Source organism: Maniola hyperantus, chromosome 15, assembly GCF_902806685.2.
Source record: "Maniola hyperantus chromosome 15, iAphHyp1.2, whole genome shotgun sequence".
Lineage (NCBI taxonomy): Eukaryota > Metazoa > Arthropoda > Insecta > Lepidoptera > Nymphalidae > Maniola > Maniola hyperantus.
In genome coordinates, this window is record NC_048550.1 from 1,465,262 (window position 1) to 1,486,181 (window position 20,920).

Sequence of the window (20,920 nt, forward strand, 5' to 3'; positions counted from 1 at the left end):
ATTTATAAAACGTGTTTTACTTTTTAATTCTGCTAATGCAGCACTCACCTGAATTGAGTTTAGCTAAATTTCCTTCTCTCTCGCACATATTTTCAATGATTGTGAAAGAATCAGTACAATTTTAACAAATGTGGCTTAGCCAAGTCCTAAACAATAAAATTATGTCCATTTTTAGGGTTCCGTACCTCAAAAGGACAGGAAAAACGGAACACTTTGTTGTCCATCTGTCTGTCTGTCAAGAAACCTACAGCGTACTTCCCGTTGACCTAGAATCATGAAATTTGGCAGGTAGGTAGGTCTAATAGCAGACAACGGGAAAACATATGAAAACCGTGAATTTGTGGTTACATCACACAAACAAAATTAAATTGTGGTCATAAACTAATAATTATTATTTTCAAAGATAATTATATCAAGTGGGGTATCATATGAAAGGTCTTCACCTGTGCATTCTAAAACATATTTTTATGCATCATAGTTTTTGAATTACCTATCGTGCAAAATGTCGAAAAACTACGACTAGTACGGAACTCTCGTTGCGCGAGCCTGACTCATATGTCAAACTAATAGAATGTGCGAGAAGTAAACTTAGCTAACCACAGCCCCCAAAATGAGCAATTTTTGTTTGAGAGTAGTTTGGAACAACTCCATTCTTAATAATGTTAAGAGAGGAAATGATTTTTAAAATCAAACCAGCTTACTTGGTCACCTGGCCCCAGACACCAGGGTCCAGACTCCCAGGGGCGGCGCCTGCGGTTCCCGATCCCCTTCCGTTTAAGGCGATATGCGTCCCAAAAGACATTTCGGATGTTCAAAAAATCAAGTTTTGGCCTCAAAAACTACAAATTTATTTATTTATTTTTTGCAGGAGTATGAAATAAAAACCATTGACCCGCTTAGAATATGCTTATATTTAAAAATTAAATTAACAATTATAATTTATAATAATAATAATTACATTAACATAATATAGCCACTTTGTAGAAATTCTTCACATAATATAGGTAGGTAGTTACATAATAGTTAATATTTTATATCAATATGATAAAGTGGTAGGAGTGGAAAAATCGACTCTGATTTAATATAACTCAACGCGTGGAGCCACATTCGAATAAATTTTTGAATACAATTATTATATTGCATGAGCGAAGCGAGCGTTAAAAACCTTATTATACTAGGTACTTTACCTAAAAAGATTTACAAATATAGCAATTTATAACTGCATATTATCATAATACATGCCTAATTTCTCCTAGTTAAAATATCATTGTTCATAAAGAGTTAAGTGGCGGTATTTCTCATATTTACAATTTTATGTCAAATTGAAAACCTATCTAATAATATTACCTATGCTTATAATCTTCAGACTGACAGTAGAAATATTATTAAAACGTTTATATACCTACGTATATTACATTGTGCTGTTTTATAAATATGAGTAGATAATATATCAATACAAAAATATTGTTTTAGCTGGTATAATATATTTACTTATTTTTAACTTGAACAGCATAGAGCGAGTTAGTAAGTATTGTATATCCTATGCATTTTGTATACTTTCTAATTTAAGCTCAATTTAATAAAAAAAAAACAAAAATGGCTTAAAACCCAAGTCAGTTTAATTTTCATTGAAATATAAAACAACTTCTTTGGTAGGTTATACATTTCCGATTATAATATTCCGGTAATCAATATTTTATACATTGGTATTTGATACCAAATCTCAAAATGGACTAGATTAAAGGAAAAGTATAAAAACTACTTCGTCCTATGCATACCAACATTTATATAAAATCAAAAATATGTATTTTTAAGTAGGCATGAAATAACCTATCCATAACGAAATAATAAGAAATGCTAGTACATTATAAAGAAAAAAAATCTATATTAGATAATGTATTTTTCAAAACAACATAATTTTTAACTATGTAATTAAAAAGAGAATAGGTTCTTGAATTTCGAAGCCTAACGTTTAATTAATGTGTTAGTAAAAAGAAGTATAGAATGTAGCTCCGTGCATTGAAGTGCATATCGAAAAATGGGAATGACAATGAAATTTGATTTCATTTTTAAATTTTTTTTTCCATCATTATGCAGTTACATAGTCTAAACTCACTTATCATCAGTCTCAAAATCGTCGACTCCCGCAGAAAGTAAATATTACGTATTTAATTTTACAGAAAAACTACGACAAAAATTCATTATGAGCTGATTTTTCAATCGCTATTTTTTAATTGGTTTCGAAAGATTTCCAGTTTTCAAAATATGCTGGGCAATCAGAAGGGATGCGTATTTATAATTGTATACACTGATCTTACCTAGAGGTTATACCGATACGACACGACTTTCCCCTGGATATACCTACTGCGCAGGTAAAATATCAGCGATCTTTCTACGTGAAACGATTTTTTTTCTGCACAATTAAATAAGTAAGTGTCCTCCCAACACCTGGTACGAATCATCCGTGTGCTTTTACGACCGAAATTAATCAATCTATCTGTAGTCTGTCGATAAGTTACTTAGCACCGTTGCTATTTGTCAAATGTCAATTTTTGACAAATAACAACGTTGCTAAGTAACTTAACGACAGATTACAGATAGATTATTAATTTCGGCCGTTATTGATCAACAGATATTTAATTTTGTCATTATAGTTAATTCTCTATTAGTGACCGACCGAAACTAGGTTTAGCCGACACCGATTTCTAAAATGAATTAACTTTTACTTAAACTTAATTAATTCAAAACTAATATAAGGCGTGGCCATAAAAATAGGTACGTTAAAAAATATATCACATTTTATGAGTTGATTTAATTTTAACTACTATTTGGGATTAACATACTTATTATAAAATTACCTTAGATTTTTAATATATGTATGTATGTATAAGCCGTCTATAATTCATTTTTTGTCGAAGTATGCCCGACCAATTTCCAACCGATCTAAAATGAAGTAAATAGTAAAAGACATATTTTGTTAAATGTAAAAACATTTCTATGTGTCATATTTTAGACAAAATCGAGTCCACAAGTGACTTACACATTGATCTGACGATTGGTCAAACTTTTGCACAAAACTGAATTTCTGTTACTTGAAGTAAACACAGTATCTAAATAATCGATTTCTTACCGGATTTTTCGAATAAGCCAAAGATTCAAATAAGCCGAATTCTGCTAAAACTAAATTTCCAGCCAAACCGTTACCGAATTAGGCCGAGATATACGCTGAGATCTATAGAGCGAAGTCAAAGTACGCTCTATAGGTTTCACCTTTATACTCCGGTCGGTCACTATGTTGTAATAGGCATATTGTGTAAGCTTAAGTTAGTGTTAGCTTACGAGGCCTAGTAGCCGTCTTTATTTTCGCCGTTGGTTTCTCCGTTGATGACGGGCGGGACGGGCGGCTTGATGAGCGGCGCGGGGATCACCTGCGAGAAATAAACTATGAGAAATTCACAACTGAAGCTTATTTGTAACATTAACACTAGTTGTGGACAATTTTGCTTATACAGAATAAAATAAAGTATTTACATAAATAACCTACCTACCATACCACGAGCACGAAACGTCGAGCTATATACAAATTCTGGTAACTATTGCAATCTATGCGTAATACATGCGTTTAGTACGACATTCTGTCATCGCGGTTTGTGCCTGGTTATAGGCCTTTAAAATAAAATATACAGCCAATTATGAGTAAAGAGCGTAATTTTAATTTAGAATTTAGTACATGTATGTAATTTACTTAGTATATAATTTATAGATGAGTATTCGCTAAGAAACTACACAGGTTATTTTGATATTGAAAACATGATTTGAGGTTTGACCTTGTAGGCTGAGATATTGCCTTTAGAAACAAGACAGATTTATGCAGAGATATCATTGATCTGATCTCTACTAATACTACGCTGGTCTTGCGATTGCCGACTTGTTTTTGAAGCAACTTGATTTTCGCTTAGCAGCAGCACTGAGCGTCATGTGAGCGTACTCTGAACCAAATGTTAGTAATGAGACATTTGCGAACAGAGTGTCACCACGGATACCATTGAACACAAATATTAACTGTTATTTTGTATGGCGTACCTCTTCCAGCGTAGGTACCTACTTGTATAGAGTCCATTTAAGTGAGCGAATAAAAGTCTCTCTAGTTTGACTCTAAGTTAGCCTGAGCAAAGTCAAATTCCGCTCTTTAGATTTCTTATAGTCTCTAAAGTGACGTCGAAACGAAAAATTACAATAAACACCACAAAAATAATAGCAAAACCACAATTATAAAAAAAAACAATTCCCAAAACCGCACATTAGTTCGTATTAAAATAAATTAAAACATAAAACATTTTTATTAAAAAATTTGCCCCACAACCAAACCAAAAAATATATATTTAAAAGCTTGGATTCCAGTCCTTTACAACCAAACCAAGATTCCCAGCACCACAGAAAATAGGAGTGACTTAACTGGAAATCCACTCTTCGTAATATTATTTACTACATGTCATGCTAATGATTTTTGCTATGCTATCGTATTGGTGATTTGAGAGCTCTTGTCGACCTGTCGCTTCGGCAAAGATATCTTATAGCCCTTCTATGTTTAGAAGTTTGAAATCGGGATTCTTGTAGCTACGATTTAAAGACCTTCCATAGAACTTGGCACCCATTTGGATATCAAATGCTTTTATCGGCGAAGTTTTATCGGCGAATCCTTCACTTCATTGATACAGAACTTGGCTCTTTTTTCATATTTATGTTTTTGGTGAGATATTGGGGCCGATTCTCTAGTACACAATTTCTAAACTAAACTAAATGAACAGGTCTAAATCTAGTGCTTTCCTTTTCCGCAAGCAACATTATGAAAGGGATAGCAATAGATTTAGACGTGATATTTTAGTTTAGTTTAGAGATTGTGTACAAAGGAATTAGCCACATTATTAATTTAGTAAAGTTAACTTTTTCATTAATTAAACTAATATAGCTCTCAAGTTCGAACTTGGCTCCTTTTTTACATTTATGTTTTTGGTGGGATAAACCGTAGTATTTTCAGAAATCAACAATAAACTTTTACAAACACTCTAGACTGAAGTTTCGAACTGATGGTATGTTTTTATTTCGGCTGTTTCGATGTTCATGAGACATGGTTCCAGCGCAATAGCATTTTGCGGGACTTATATGACAATTGTATCATAGAGCACATATGGCAAGTCCTTTCTCAAATTTACGTATTTATTCTTAAGTTTATGAGTTATTTAATAAAATCAAAGTAAGCAATATGTCGACAAGAGGTCAAATACTCAATTTCCGTACGTTCGAGCCGGACGCGACGTCGTCTTCTTCCTCCTGTTAGAAATAATGGCGGATCAGTTATTGGCGACAGACTGTGACAGATGTAGGTAGAATGTGCAACGTTAATCCGCCAGATAGAAGGCATACCCAAGTGAAATAAGGGGTTCCACGAACAAAAAGACAGGATAGTACGACTAGCGGCCGAAATTAATATTAATCAATCAATAACTCGTATGGATTTATGTTGTGTAAACTGTCATTATTTTTATTTTGTAGTCTTATGGACATAAATTATATTATTATTAATTTCAGACGTTGGCAACGTTGTTAAGATAAGATAAGATTTATTTATTTGCTTTCATGTACATTTACATTAATTGATGGTGGGTGCTTAAAGCCAAATATAAGCAGTACAAGAGACCCTGTCAGGGTATAGCAAATACAATTTTAGGTACTTACAATAAAATGATAAATATTAAAGATACAATAAAAGGTTACAATTTAGAATAGGATTAAAATTATTAAATTATTATTATTACTCCATTGCTAAAACTTGTCGACAGTTGATTTATTAATTTCGGCCGTTGATAGACAGGAATTTGACAGTTGGTTTAATACCACAAGATTTATACTTTAGCTTTAGCTGATTTATACTTTAACAACATCTGAATAACGTATGTTTTACAGTGCAGTGTAGAGGCGGCTATTTGACCAGTTGGTCATTAAAGGTCATAGCTTATTAGAACCACGCGGCACCCGTCACCTCGTCGTTCGGAGTCCACTCGTTGTCGACAGGTGGTCGCGTTGTCAAAGAATGAATGTCGCGTGGTCAACTAGTGGACATCGTGTGGTCTACAAATTTGCGTTCAGGGCACTAGGTCCACACGTGTGTTTCGTTATGTAAAATTTTACAAACCGCTGTCGCGTTGGAAGAAGAAAAAGAAAAACCCAACAAAAAATTTACTCGCGGGCAGCGCTCGGTCCATTAGGGACCCGTGCGTTGGCAACGAGCAGTCTACGCAAGGCAAGCGTGCAAGTAGACTCACCGTCCGCGCGTGGACAGCTTGCGAGCGAGGGCGATCCCTGACGCTACGGAGCTGATGTAGTGAGCTTATGTCCATAATAAGAACTAGATGACGATTTAGGTTTTTAAAAATCCCGTGGGAACTCTTTCATTTTCCGGGATAAAAAGTAACCTATGTCCTTCCCCGGGATGTACGCTAACTCTGTACCAAATTTCATCAAAATCAGTTGAACTGTTGGACCGTGAAAAGCTAGCAGACAAACAGGTAGACACACTTTCGCATTTATAATATTAGTATGGAATACCAACCGCATGAGGCGAGGCGGTGCAGATCGGGTGCCGAGTGGCTCTAATGAGTTATGACCTTTAACCACCCATGCGCTCCTAGTCTAAGATTGTATACTCACAGCGGGCTTGGGGCGGTGCGTGTCGACCGCGTCGACTGACAGCGTGATGTGTTCCTCGCGGCAGCCGTACGCGACCGGCGTCAGCTTGATCACGGTGTGGAGCGGGACGTGCAAGTACGGGAGATCCTCTGCCGACAACCGATCGAATGTTAGGTGTACAGTATGCATATAGGCTAGTTTGTTGGTGGCCCTTGGCATACATATATTGGCCAGCATGATGGCCAAATTGCTTGCACATATTGGCGAATGTATTTGCGCAAATATATCCTAAAGTCATAGAGATATTATTAGGAGTATGACTCACCAGCGGACTTGTCAAGGAAGTAGGCTAACAGACACTTCATGACCGCCTGGTGAGACACGACTAGCAGTTGCCCTGTCTCTTCAGTTCCATTATGACTGACCCCCCCTATCCCGAGGGTAATGGTAGGCGAACTTGGTACACAGTGACCAGCATCCTTGTGTAGTCCTTGCGCAAATTGGACAATGCCCTTGCACATATTGGCCAGTATGTTGGCCAATGTATTTGGGGAAAGGTGTGCTTAGATACTTTACTTATTATGCGACACATTTGCGCAAATATAATATATCAAGGTCATATAGCTATAAGGAATGACTCACCAGCGGATTTGTCAAGAAAATAGGCCAACAGACACCGCATGACCGCCTGGTGTGACACGACCAGCACGTTGCCCTGTCTCTCCAGCTCCATGATGACGGGCTCGAGCCGCGCCACCAGGTCCTCGTAGCTTTCCCCGCGAGGGTAGCGGTAGGCGAACTTGTTGGCGTCGCGCGCGTTGAAGTCGGACGGATACTTGTTTTGGATCTCTGCGTAGGTCATTTCTTCGCAGATACCCTGGAATTAATTCAAACAAATATAATATTATCGCAATCTCAATAATATAATCGCAATCTGTGGCTACGACTGGTCGTCTAATGATATTATTGGCAGTTGAGGTTGTGACTGACAGTATGTAATTATGGTTGGTATTCTGAGACTGACAGTATGTGACTGTGACTGGCAGCGTATGTCTGTGACTGGCAGTATGTGACTGTGACTGGCAGAGTATGTCTGTGACTGGCAGTATGTGACTGTGACTGGCAGTGTATGTCTGTGAACGGCAGTGTGTGACTATGACTGGCAGTGTGTTGTATGACTGGTAGTGTGTTGACTGTGACTAGCAGCGTGTGTCTGTGACTGGCAGTGTGTGACTGCGACTGGATGTTTGACTGTGACTAACAATGTGTTGACCATGACTGGCAGCGTGTGACTATGACTGGCAGCGTGTGACTATGACTGGCAGCGTGTGTCTGTGACTGGCAGTGTATGACTATGACTGGCAGCGTGTCTGTGACTGGCAGTGTATGACTATGACTGGCAGCGTGTCTGTGACTGGCAGTGTGTGACTGTGACTGGCAGCGTGTGTCTGTGACTGGCAGTGTGTGACTGCGACTGGCTGTTTGACTGCGACTAACAATCTGTTGACAATGACTGGCAGTGTGTGATTATGACTGGCAGTGTGTGATTATGACTGGCAGTGTGTGTCTGTGACTGGCAGTGTGTGTATATGACTGCCAGTGTGTGTGTTACTAATGTACTCACGGCGTCGATCTCGTTGAGCGCTTTCCACCGCTCCTGCGGCGCGCGCACGTCCTTCACGGTCTGTATGGCGCGCCGCATCCACGACGTCCACACGCGCAGGCCGGGGATGCTCTGCTCGTCGATGTAGCCCGCCAGCGCGCTCGCGTACTGTCTGCCCCGCCCCGACAGTTCGCTGTCCCCGCCAATCCTGCCCACTAGGTTGTGCAAACTTTCGCCGTGCTGTGGACAATATGAAATTGGAAAAGGTGTCCATTATCAAATCTAAGATGATCGTCGTATTTTTAGGGTTCCGTACCTCAAAAGGAAAAACGGAACCCTTACAGGATCACTTGTGTCTGTCTGTTGGTCTGTCAAGAAACCTACAGCGTATTTCCCGTTGACTTAGAATCACGGAATTTGGCAGGTAGGTAGAGGGCTTATAGCAAATAGCAAATAATATATAAGAGGAAAAGGTGACTGACTGACTGACTGACTGATCTATCAACGCACAGCTTAAACTACTGGACGGATCGGGCTGAAATTTGGCATGCAGATAGCTATTATGACGTAGGCATCCGCTAAGAAAGGATTTTTGAAAATTCAACTCCTAAGGGGGTGAAATAGGGTTTTGAAATTTTGTAGTCCACGCGGACGAAGTCGCGAGCATAAGCTAGTAGCAAATAAAAGGGGAAAAATCTGATAACCGTGAATTTGTGGTTACATCACACAAAAAAAATTGTGGTCATTTACTAATAATTAGTATTTTCAATTTCCGAAGTAAGATAACTATATCAAGTGAGGTATCGTATGTAAGGGCTTTACCTGTGCATTCTAAAACAGATTTTTATTTATTTTTATGCATCATAGTTTTTGAATTATCGTGCAAAATATCGGGAAAATACGACTGTAGTACGGAACCCTCGGTGCGCGAGCCTGACTCACACTTGGCCAGTTTTTTTTTAATTCTTTGAATTTTGAAGTAACATAGTATTTTAGTAACATTGGAAGTAACTAACACAATTTATCCATACTAATATTATAAATGCGAAAGTGTGTCTGTCTGGCTGTCTGTCTGTCTTTCTGTCTACTAGCCTTTCACGGTCCATCCGTTCAACCGATTTTGACGAAATTTGGTACAGAGATAGCTTGCATCCCGAGGAAGGACATAGAGAGAAAAATCAAAGAGTTCCTACGGGATTTTTAAAAAACCTAAATCCACGCGGACGAAGTCGCGGGCATCATCTAGTAAATAATAATATTAACTCACCCTGGTCAAATAAATCGTCCTAGGCACGATATGTATATTCATGAGATAGTACACAATCCTGCTCTGTATGTGGCCCTCGTGTTTGTGCACAACCACCTTCTCGCCCGTGTCGTAGATCTTCATGAAGCTGCACTCAGACTCCAAGGTCTCCTCCAGGGGTTCGTACTTCTCCTTGTAATGTTCTATCCTGAGGCGGAAGTCGTCTAGAACGTTGTCCGCGTTTTGGATGTTTGTGTAGTCGGGGCTGCTCACTTTTACCTCCTGTAAAGATGAAATAAAATAAAAATAAAAATATTTTTTGTTCAATTAAACTCTTACAAGTATTTTTGAATCGCCAGATTCCTACCGAGAAGAACCAGCAAGAATCAAAAATCATAAGAAAGCTCAGAGTCACTCAACGGGCGATGGAGAGAGCTATGCTTGGAGAGTCTCTACGTGATCAAATCAGAAATGAGGAAATCCGTAGGAGAACTAGAGTAACTTTTCGTTGGCACGACACTTGGACGATTTAACCTATGGACTTGTAACGCGCCTAATATTACGAATAAAAATTTCTGTCACTTTTGGTGCGGGACGAGGAAACACTACATAGACAACTTGACACACTCACTCAACAAAGTTTTGTGTCATTATTAACACACACATATCTAAATCTTCAACACTACTACATTTTACGCACACTAATAAGTTATATACATCAACATACAAAGACATTACGAGTGTAAGACAGTCAAATTGATTTGCGATGCTACCGTATCGATATTTTAAAATATATCGATAGTTTTTCAGAAACAAAAGTAGAAGTAAGAATTTATTACTCGTATTTAATTACTTAAAACCAGTGTTTGGTCAGCGTAGCGTATTATTGCATACATTCACCTCACTTAATAGGTAATTATCCCAAAAACTAATAATGCAACGTAAAAATAAGAAAAATATTTATTTAAAAAATATGCACATACTTTTTTACTTATTTTATATCATTTTTAATCTTTTGTATTTTTTTATATAACGAAATTTTCATTTAAAATTTCGATAGTGAAAATGTGCTTATTAATGACTTATATTATTATATAATACAAAATAAACCTGACCGCGCAAAAGCCTACCAAACATAATTAGTAGGTATATCAATCAATAAAATGTTTTTTTCTTTCCAATCAATCATTTATTTATTGCACATTGGGTTTACATGGTATTTCCAATATGGTGTACTCTTTGTCCAAAAAAATTAATTGTAAGTTATTAAATATAACACGTATTGCCCTTACAAATTAGCAATGCAAAAATTTTCTCAATACCTGCCGCTTTTACCCCACAGCAAAATTCCATAAGACAGATATGATACTATGAAAATAAATTAGTAAACACACACGGTGGCCTCTTCTATTTTTAACACGTCATTATTTACCATTAGGTTAATGTTATGTACATTCTTGGCGATTTAATACATAAATTTTATACATTTCGCGCCTATCACTAAAATTGCGTTGCTTTAATTTTTTTTTAAATGTATTAAGTACGTGAAATCACAGAAATCGACCAGTTTTATTACAAGTATAGGTAGCGAAAAAATTGTGGTAATTAATAATAACTATTCTTTACTTGACTTGAAGACGGTAATTTAGTCGTTAATAATAAAGAAAATGTTTTCATCGATATCGATAATCGAACCGCAATCACTATCGTACTACTACGTAATTTCATGCTGTTCACGCGTATTCAAATTTTAACCTAATTTGTATGTATCGAGGGTTGCAATTGTTTAGAAAAAACAAAATATAGCTCGTGAGGAGTGTGACTCGTTTCTACCGAATTATTACGTACTCAATTACTGAATCGGTAAAGTTCTCGATTGTTATTTTATTATAATAATTTATGTAATTTAATTTATAGAAAGCGTTTATTACACCAAAAATACTTACTTATGAAATGAAATTCCATCTTTTTGTAAATTTGATGTGTTTGATTTGTTCTTGCACTCACTAACGGCACAAACAGGCATTTTTCACCCAGCGTGTAAGACGTCGTCACACATCGAAAACGATTCTGACAATGACAAAATCGATTCCGCAAACAGTGTTTATAAACGCAGTGGATTAAAAATCCATTACTATTGACAGAGGGGAATAATCATGCGAGGCGCGTCCTTAGGTTAAATCGTCCAAGGCACGACACATTTTAGATAATAGGTACCTATTAGATTTTAAGGAATGTTTTTTTTGTGAATATTTGTGTTTGTGTTTATCATGTGTCGGATCAACCAATAAATGTACTTCTATTCTATTCTATTCTAACCAACATAGCTCAACGGGTTGCGACGCTGAAGTGGCAATGGGCAGGGCACATAGTTCGTAAAACAGATAGACGTTGGGTCTCAAGGTGCTGGAATGGCGATCTCGCACCGGAAAGCGCAGCGTTGGAAAACCCCCCACTAGGTGGACGGACGACATCGGACGAGTCGCAGGGAGTCTAGATTCAGGCGGCGCTAGACCGTGGCGTGTGGAAGTCCCTACGAGAGACCTATGTCCAACAGTGGACGTCTATCGGTTGATGATGATGATGATGAAATCCAAAAAAAACTGGTCTGGATATACTGTCTACTACTTTTTCCCACGAGATTTTAAAAACCTAAATCCACGCAGACGAAGTCGCGAGCATCATCTAATAATTAATAAGATTGTTGGTGTTAAATGCTTGTCTCCTACATATCTTAGGGGTGCAAATTAAAAACATGGAAGTAAATCATTTCGCGTACATCCGAGGAATGTCAACAATGATATTTTTAGGGTTCCATACCTCAAAATGAAAAACGGAACCCTTATAGGATCACTTTATTGTATGTCGGTCTGTCAAGAAACCTACAGGGTACTTCCCGTTGACCTAGAATCATGAAATTTGTCAGGTAGGTAGGTCTTATAGCAGACATTCGGGGAAAAATCTGAAAACCGTGAATTTGTGGTTCCATCACACAAAAAATATTAAATTGTGGTAATGAATTAATAATTAGTATTTTAAATTTTCGAAGTAAGATAACTTACCATATGAAAGGTCCTGAAAAACCTGTGCATTCTAAAACAGATTTTTATTTATTTTTTTGCCTCATAGTTTTTGAATTATCGTGCAAAATGTCGAAAAAATACGACTGTAGTTCGGAACCCTCGTTGCGCGAGCCCGACTCGCACTTGTTTTTTTAGTTTTTTTTAACTGGTTTTGCGGCTCTGGGTTCTAGCCTTTTTGAGCCTTGTCAACAATGAAAATGTGCAGATATCAAGGATCGAAAAGCTTACCATAATATTCTGTTCGATGATCCGGGGATCGTCGCAGATGGACTCGACGAAGAACAATTTGAAACCCATCTTATGTACGACGATGTCTCGGATCATGCGCCGTCGCTCCATGGTCGAGTTGGTTGCGTCAAACACCTGCAAATATATTATATACACTTCTCTAGTGTAACTAGTTTTTTCTAACACTGGTACTGATTCTGAGCACAACTAAATTTTAGAGGATTCGCATCCTCTTCTTACTAACACAATATGAAAAGGACAGACACATTTTGACAGTTTTAAATTTAATTTAGAGCTGTCAAACCTCGTGACTTTAGCTGTCAGTCGCGAGCCTACTGTTTAAATTTGTGGCGTGCACTAAAATTTGGAGTCTTTAAATGTAAAATTCATGTTCCGTCCTTTTTAGCAATATTAAAGAGAAAAAGATGCAGATACTCTCAACCACTCACGTCGTGTAGAACGTCTAGTGTGCATTGTTGTCGGATGGCATGTTTTCTGAGCGAGACAGAAGCAAGTGACAGCAGAAGAGAGAAAGAGATGTATGTAACACTTACAGCCACCTCTCCACCCTTGACCAGCCATTCACACACGTCATGTAGCGCGTCCAACGCACATTGTTGTCGGATGGCCATCGCCTCCTTGTTGTCTGCGCGAAAGAACTCATGGCTCGTATACGCGGTGGTCGCGTGACGCCTATACTCGCCTAGATTGAATACTGCCAACAAACAAACAAGACTGCTTATAAAATTTGAATTTTGTATAGGCAAAAATCTTATGCACAGATGTAATAGTGTCGAAAAAAGCTTGATTTTCAAAATTCATTAAGGTCAAATATTTGACTTAATTTGACGATTTTAGGGTTCCGTACCTCAATAGGAAAAACGGAACCCTTATAGGATCACTTTGTTGTCTGTCTGTCTCTCTGTCAAGAAACCTACAGGGTACTTCCCATTGACCTAGAATCATGAAATTTGGCATCTAGGTAGGTCTTATAGCAAAAATTCGGGGAAAAATCTGAAAACCGTGAATTTGTGGTTACATCACACAAAAAAAATTAAATTGTGGTCATGAAATAATAATTAGGATTTTCAATTTTCAAAGTAAGATAACTAAGTATATCAAGTGGGGTATCATATGAAAGGTCTTCACCTGTGCATTCTAAAACAGATTTTTATTTATTTTTATGCATCATAGTTTTTGAATTATCGTGCAAATTGTCGAAAAAATACGACTCGCACTTGGCCGGTTTTTTTAGTTAATTATATTACTATTAATTAAAAATAGACTTAAAACTAACAGCGTACGGGGAATCTAAGAATTTTGGAAGACTCTCTATTTAATAATTTCTAAGAAATAATTTATTTTTGACATAGGCATAATCCCAATTGTACCATGTGGAATAGGCTTTAGATTTTCTTTGAAAATACCTGAGTAAACATAAACACTCACCCCTAGTGTTAATTCCTATCCAGTTAAGGTACCGTGAGAGCTTCTTGGCGATGTAGGTCTTCCCGCGCGCCGGGAGCCCCACCATCGCGATCACGTGCGGAATGTTCACATAGTTGGCCCGCTCCCCTGGAACAATACATATATTTGTTGTTAAACGGACAATCTTGGACAAATTCTTAAAGCGTATAACGCAACCTACACAGTGGAGTGGAGATGGAGCATCAAAATTTAAATGTATTTATAAATACTTGCTTCTTTCACACTTTAATTTATTTTAAAGATTAGTAATTTTAATCTTATGTGTTATAATCTGTATAATAATGTGTTTTAATCTTATGTGTTATTTTACAGTGGTAACTGTGGGGTCACCCGGGTCACAGCTGAAAATCAGCGTCCTGCATCTTATGCCTGTTAACGCATATGATGCAAGACATTAAGCTAAGCTGTACACCCATTTGGGGTGGTGTCACAGATGAAAATGTTACATTTGTACTTTGTTTTTATCTGTGACACCAACAACAAATAAATGCATTTCTTTCTTTCTTTCTTATTTCACGTACAACAACTACTGTCACTTTTCCTACATTTGGAACCACCACCAGTTCGAAAAGTATATTCTACTGAGAAGAGCCAGCAAGAAAATTTATAAATGCGAAAGTTTGTGTGTGTATGTGTGTTTGTAAAAATGTGTGTGTGTGTGTGTAAATGTGTTTGTAAAAATGTGTGTGTGTGTTTATTAAACTCTTCTACGCAAAAACCACTGGACAGACTTGGTTCAAATTTAGTATGGAGATAGCTTATATCCTGATTTAACACAGGCTGCTTTTTATCCCGGAAAGTTTAATTTGTGATCTTGTTCCTACTATTAGCAACTTACATAAATCATTGTAAAAATGAAACATTTCTGAATAAAGGTTTATTTATTTATTAGGAAACCTGACTGACTGATCGATCGATGACTTGTAAAAGTTTGAATAAAAATATATTCTATTCTATTCTATCAACACACAGCTCAAACTACAGGCTGAAATTTGACATGCAGATACCTATTATAACGTAGACTTGAAGAGAAAGGAAAGGCTAAGAAAGGGTTTTTGAAAACTCAACCCCTAAAGGGGTAAAATAGAGGTTTGAAATTTGCGCAGTCCACGCTAACGAAGTCGCGGAAATAAGCTAGTTTAATATCAACTTACACTCACTTAGCAATGCTAATGCTACATAAACAAACCTTTTATCACCTTAGTGATAGCAGAAAGAAAATAAAACAGCGTCAAAACATCAAACAAGATAAGGAGCGGCTAGCACCGACTGAGCCCATGATCAATTAGTCAGTTATCACTCACCATTTAGATAATTAATACATGAGGTGATATACAACCACAACTTTCAAACTTGTATTCCCCATTTTGTTAGTTAGCAAACATTGTGGATTGTACATAATCTCTAAACTAAACTAAAATGTCACGTCTAAATCTATTGCTATCCCGTTCATAATGTTGCTTGCGGAAAAGGATGGCACTAGATTTAGCCCTGTTAATTTAGTTTAGTTTAGAGATTGTGTACAAGAGAATCGGCCCCAAATACTGCTCAAATTATTTGATTGTTCTGACTGCAGACATTTAAATATTAATGGATTATTATTATTATTATTATTTTTAACTAGCTGACCCGGCGAATTTTGCACCACCTAACAGTCTCGATTCTTTAATTTTTTTTTAATTACAATTTTTAAAATTTTTCTCTATGTAAGAACGAACTCCGTACTTCAAGGAATATTATAAAAAATAATTAGCGAAATCGGTTCAGCTGTTCTCGAGATTTGCGATGAGCAACACATTTAGCGATTCATTTTTATTTTATAGATAGACTAAGCAACTTTTGCTGATGCGTCTATATCAGAAGTGCTTGGAGTTTTCCAAATGTTTGTCCAATCTATTCTAACTGGTTAACAGAACTTGACATAACCACATCCTTAGGCAATTTATTCCATATGTGAACAACTCTGTTGGTCAGAAAGTGTTTTAATGGGTTTGATGATGGCAATAGATAGTATTGGATGTAGTTTTACTCGCGCTTTGATCTACTTATCAAATTTAAGCTTTTTGACTGAAAAACTGGAACATTTGTGGAAATGGACCGGATCTAAAGCAGATTTTATTATTTTTAATTGTGAGATAGGCTTGCGCTTGATGATAATCATGCCTGAGAAACAGAGTAGTGATGAGGTCTAGCTTGGAGCGTGTTTGCCTACACAAATTTCAAACCCCTATTTCACCCCCAATGCTAAATATTGTATGTTAATAGTATTACGTGAAAAGCCTACCTACAAGTCCCAAGAACAACTTTACAGAGTTTCAAGTCAATTGGATGAACAATATGTGAACACATAGGTAACAAACAGTCGGACAGGTAAACATTAATTATTATATATAAGATTTCATATAGACATATCATTATCACTACGATGCTGTGACACGACGTCAATGCATGATATCAAAGGTCCCTAATCTAATAATTTAGCAAACTACCTATTAAGTATCCTTGTTTATAAAACTTTGAAAGTTTAATGACTATTGTTGATAATAGAGTATCCTACGTCGTAATATATAAAGCTTTCGTCCTCGTGATGAATGTACCTAATTAAAATGATCCACCTTTCTAATTTGCAACAAGTTACAAGGAATTGTACTGACCGTCCCCAAAAAACTGCTTGTTCAAATATTTCCAACCTTCTGCGCGGCGCCTGTCATCCTCACTGTCCATTTTATCAGTGCCCTTTGATTCACACACGTGGAATAATTACACGATAATTATGTTTGATAATTAATTAAAATATTAAATCACAATCTGCGGCGGAACTCGACTGGAATTCGCGACTGGAAAACGTCAAATGCGTCAAATCGATAATGTCACATTGACAGCATGTGTCAAGGCATAGACTATAATATAATCGGATAAGTGTACTGCATTAATAAAAACTTGCATTATTAATATAGTTATAAGAGAATAAAAGGGAAGGAAACTCCTGTTTACTCCTATCATCGACATAGGAGTTGTACTACGAAGTAGTACTTAGAAATTCTTTGACTTCTATTTAACTTTATAATCCGTACAAAATGACTTTTCACGCGCCATTCCTCCCATTACTCTATGAGTAAAAAAGTCAATTTTTACGGACACTAATAATAATCGTACTTCGTAAGTTGAATCAAATAGGTACTTAATTGTAGGTAGTTTAGGTATAATACCCTTATAATAAGGCACAGACCAGCACCTATAGACGTCTACCCCCAATCGCCAAGCTTATAAAAAAAAAGCTTAGGCAGTGGTTAGCAGAAAAGTCGGTCCACGCACGTTCGGTACCCGCATTCCGCACATTTTCTTGATTAGTTACGTGCTTTTGGTCCACCAATCACAACAGAGCATTCTCCCCTGTCCCCCGCCAACATTTTATGATTTTGTTTTTATGTAAACTCTTGAGGTTGAATTCTTTGTGTTATGGGGAAAATAAAAAAGATTTCATTCAGATTAGTAGGTAACTACCTACAATATGCTTGATTTAGGACTTTTCAAAAACTTGTTTTAAAGTAAATTTAATTCCCGCAACTTGCTAATGCGCGTGGCTGCCATTTTAGTGACGTCAGCACTAGACTGAAGTTTCGAGCTGAAGGTAGGTATATTTTTCAATATTTTTATTTCGGTTGACGTCAAAATGACGTCATTTCGATGTTAATGAGACATGGTGCCAGTGCAATTGCAATTTGCGGGACTTTAAAGTAACTAGGTTGTAATGAAAAAAAATCGCAATACTAGACGAGCCTCTCTCATTGGAAAAATAACTGGCAGTCTCATCATCACCTCACTTTGTGATGGTAATTACTAATTACATGATTATCTAGGAATAACAAACGCACCTAACATCAAATTGTAATAAACAATTGTAACGCACGAGGAGCAGGAGAGTGAGTGAGCGAATGAGTAGTGGCGAGGTGAGGCAAGAAGAGGGGAGAGGAGGCGTGGCGAGGCGAGGAGAGGAGAGGAAAGGGGAGGAGTGGTCGCGATGCATAAAAGCGGTTGTCGGGCCGCATGCGCGCATTATACCGTGTATTTTTGAGTGATTTACTTGCTTCATCATAATCTTGTGAATATGGAAATTAAATTCCTGTTGATTTATACAAGTTAACATCTTTTATTTCTGAGTGTTGTAATATTCAGAAGTGGTATTAATAAGGCCCACAAAAACTCACAATAAAGCGAAAGAAGTTAGTAAGGTAGGTAAGTGAGGTTGAAGAGGATACAAAGTTCAGAAAGATTACGAAAGAGAGGTCAGAAGGGAGAAACACAGACCTGTCTGTGGGAAGAAGACGCTGATTTTTTTATCAAGACCCTTATGTGTAAGTGCAGATGAAATTTAATTGCCATTTCACGAAGTAAAGTGAAGGTTATGTTTGATTTTATTTGAGGGTACTTAAAAAAACCAAGGAAATCGTGTTATTTAGGAAGCTAGATCAGCAAAATTGATCAGTTGGGCTAGATCTAGTATAACCTAGAATCATACGATCACAATAAGGAAATAAGGAAGACGATGTTACTGCAGGTTTTTCCTCGATACCATGATTATTCAACGTTACTGGAGAAGTTGATGTCCGAAAAAAAAAATGCCGAACCAGACCGTGAAATATTTTCAATAAAAGTGCTACAAATACTAGCTTAGTAACCAAGGAGTAATTTCATGCATAAAACACAGCCTACTGAGCGAGTAACAAACGAATTAGCTTTTCAGTGCATTAGTCCAGAGTCCAGACGAATTATACGAGGAAGGGAGCACTATCAGTCGTGGCGAGCAATGTTCAGAGAAAGCAAAGGTAATAGTGCAAATCTATTGATTTATTATTATACCTAGGTATGTTCTTTGACAATTTAAGATTTTAATTTTGATAGTGAGTTTCAGATTTTGATATCAAGTTAAGATTTTTATATCGAGATTAGAGTTTCGTTTAGGATTTTGATTTTGAATTTAATATTTTGATATTGAGTTTAGGATTTTGATGTGGAGTTTCAAATTTTTATCTTGAGTTTAACATTTTGATATGGAGTTTAACATTTTGATATGGAGTTTAACATTTTGATATGGAGTTTAGGATTTTGATATTGTTTTAAGATTTTGTTATTGAGTTTAAGATTTTGATATTGTTTTAAGATTTTGTTATTGAGTTTAAGGTTTTGATATAAAGTTAAAGATTTTAATATAGAGTTAAAGATTTTGAATTTGTGTTTGAGATTTTGACATTTTGGATTTTGCCATATAAAGTATACACTTAAAGCTGAGACGGTATGGGGAAATGCTACATAGCTTTTGCAGAAATTCGGTTCTGCAGGTTCTGCTAAGATTTGATTCAGTTTAAATTTTAGTTTAGTTCTAAATGTTATTTACATTTTATTGAGATTTACACTTTATTCAGTTTTTAATTTCTATTGAGTTATTGGTTTATAGTAGGTGTACGAATAACTGGTTTAATTCATAGTTTATTAAGTCAATTGGGCCGATTCTCTAGTACACAATCTCTAAACTAAACTAAATTAACAGGTCTAAATCTAGTGCTTTCCTTTTCCGCAAGCAACATTATGAAAGGGATAGCAATAGATTTAGACGTGATATTTTAGTTTAGTTTAGAGATTGTGTACAAAGGAATTAGCCACATTGGCTTAGTACGAGTCATTGGTTTACATGTTGGTTTAGGTGAATTAGGTGGTTTATGTGCAACTGGTTTAATAAGTCATTCATAGTTTATTAAGTCATTGGCTTGGTACGAGTCATTGGTTTAAATGGAGGTAGGCATTGGTTTAGATGGAGGTATTTGTTTTAGATATAGCTATTGGTAAAGATGGAGGTAGGTATTGGTTTAGTGAGGATTTGTTTAGATGGAGCTATTGGTTTAAATGGAGGTAGGTATTGGTTTAGATGGAGGTATTTGTTTTAGATATAGCTATTGGTTAAGATGGAGGTAGGTATTGGTTTAGTGAGGATTTGTTTAGATGGAGCTATTGGTTTAAATAGAGGTAGGTATTGGTTTAGATGGAGGTATTTGTTTTAGATATAGCTATTGGTTAAGATGGAGGTAGGTATTGGTTTAGTGAGGATTTGTTTAAATGGAGGTAGGTATTGGTTTAGATGGAGGTATTTGTTTAGATGGAGCTATTGGTTAGATGGAGGTAGGTATTGGTTTAGATGGAGGTATTTGTTTAGATGGAGTTATTGGTTTTAGATAGAGCTATTGGTTTAGATGGAGGTAGGTATTGGTTTAGATGGTTGTATTTGTTTAGATGGAGCTATTGGTTTTAGATGGAGCTATTGGTTCAGATGGATGTAGGTATTGGATTAGATGGAGGTATTTGTTTAGATGGAGTTATTGGTTTTAGATAGAGCTATTGGTTTAGATGGAGGTAGGTACTGGATTAGACGGATGTATTGGTTTAGATGGAGCTATTGGTTCAGATGGATGTAGGTATTGGATTAGATGGATGTATTTGTTTAGATGGAGCTATTGGTTTTAGATGGACCTATCATTTTAGATGAAGCTATTACTTTATATGGAGCTATTACTTTAGATGGGGCTATTACTT

At 36.6% G+C, this 20,920-nt stretch overlaps 1 protein-coding gene across 4 annotated transcripts in view; it reads right to left on the reverse strand.

Annotated features, from left to right (window-relative positions):
- Window positions 1-891: 891 nt before the first annotated feature.
- Window positions 892-20,920, reverse strand: part of Pfrx (6-phosphofructo-2-kinase/fructose-2,6-biphosphatase) — a 32,860-nt gene continuing 12,831 nt past the window's right edge. Inside the window, exons 1-10 of one of the 4 annotated variants that reach the window (XM_034976153.2) lie at window positions 16,990-17,177; window positions 14,297-14,422; window positions 13,402-13,562; window positions 12,848-12,982; window positions 9,558-9,818; window positions 8,312-8,530; window positions 7,330-7,564; window positions 6,709-6,836; window positions 5,299-5,331; window positions 892-3,428 (exon numbers count right to left, since the gene is read on the reverse strand). In XM_034976153.2, the coding sequence (XP_034832044.1) occupies window positions 3,345-3,428; window positions 5,299-5,331; window positions 6,709-6,836; window positions 7,330-7,564; window positions 8,312-8,530; window positions 9,558-9,818; window positions 12,848-12,982; window positions 13,402-13,562; window positions 14,297-14,422; window positions 16,990-17,059 (1,452 nt within the window). In that variant the 5' untranslated portion in view covers window positions 17,060-17,177 and the 3' untranslated portion in view covers window positions 892-3,344. Of the gene's footprint in view, window positions 3,429-5,298; window positions 5,332-6,708; window positions 6,837-7,329; window positions 7,565-8,311; window positions 8,531-9,557; window positions 9,819-12,847; window positions 12,983-13,401; window positions 13,563-14,296; window positions 14,423-16,989; window positions 17,178-20,920 lie in introns of those variants that run through there. The other 3 variants (XM_034976150.2, XM_069503511.1, XM_034976151.2) reach the window with 3 other exon arrangements.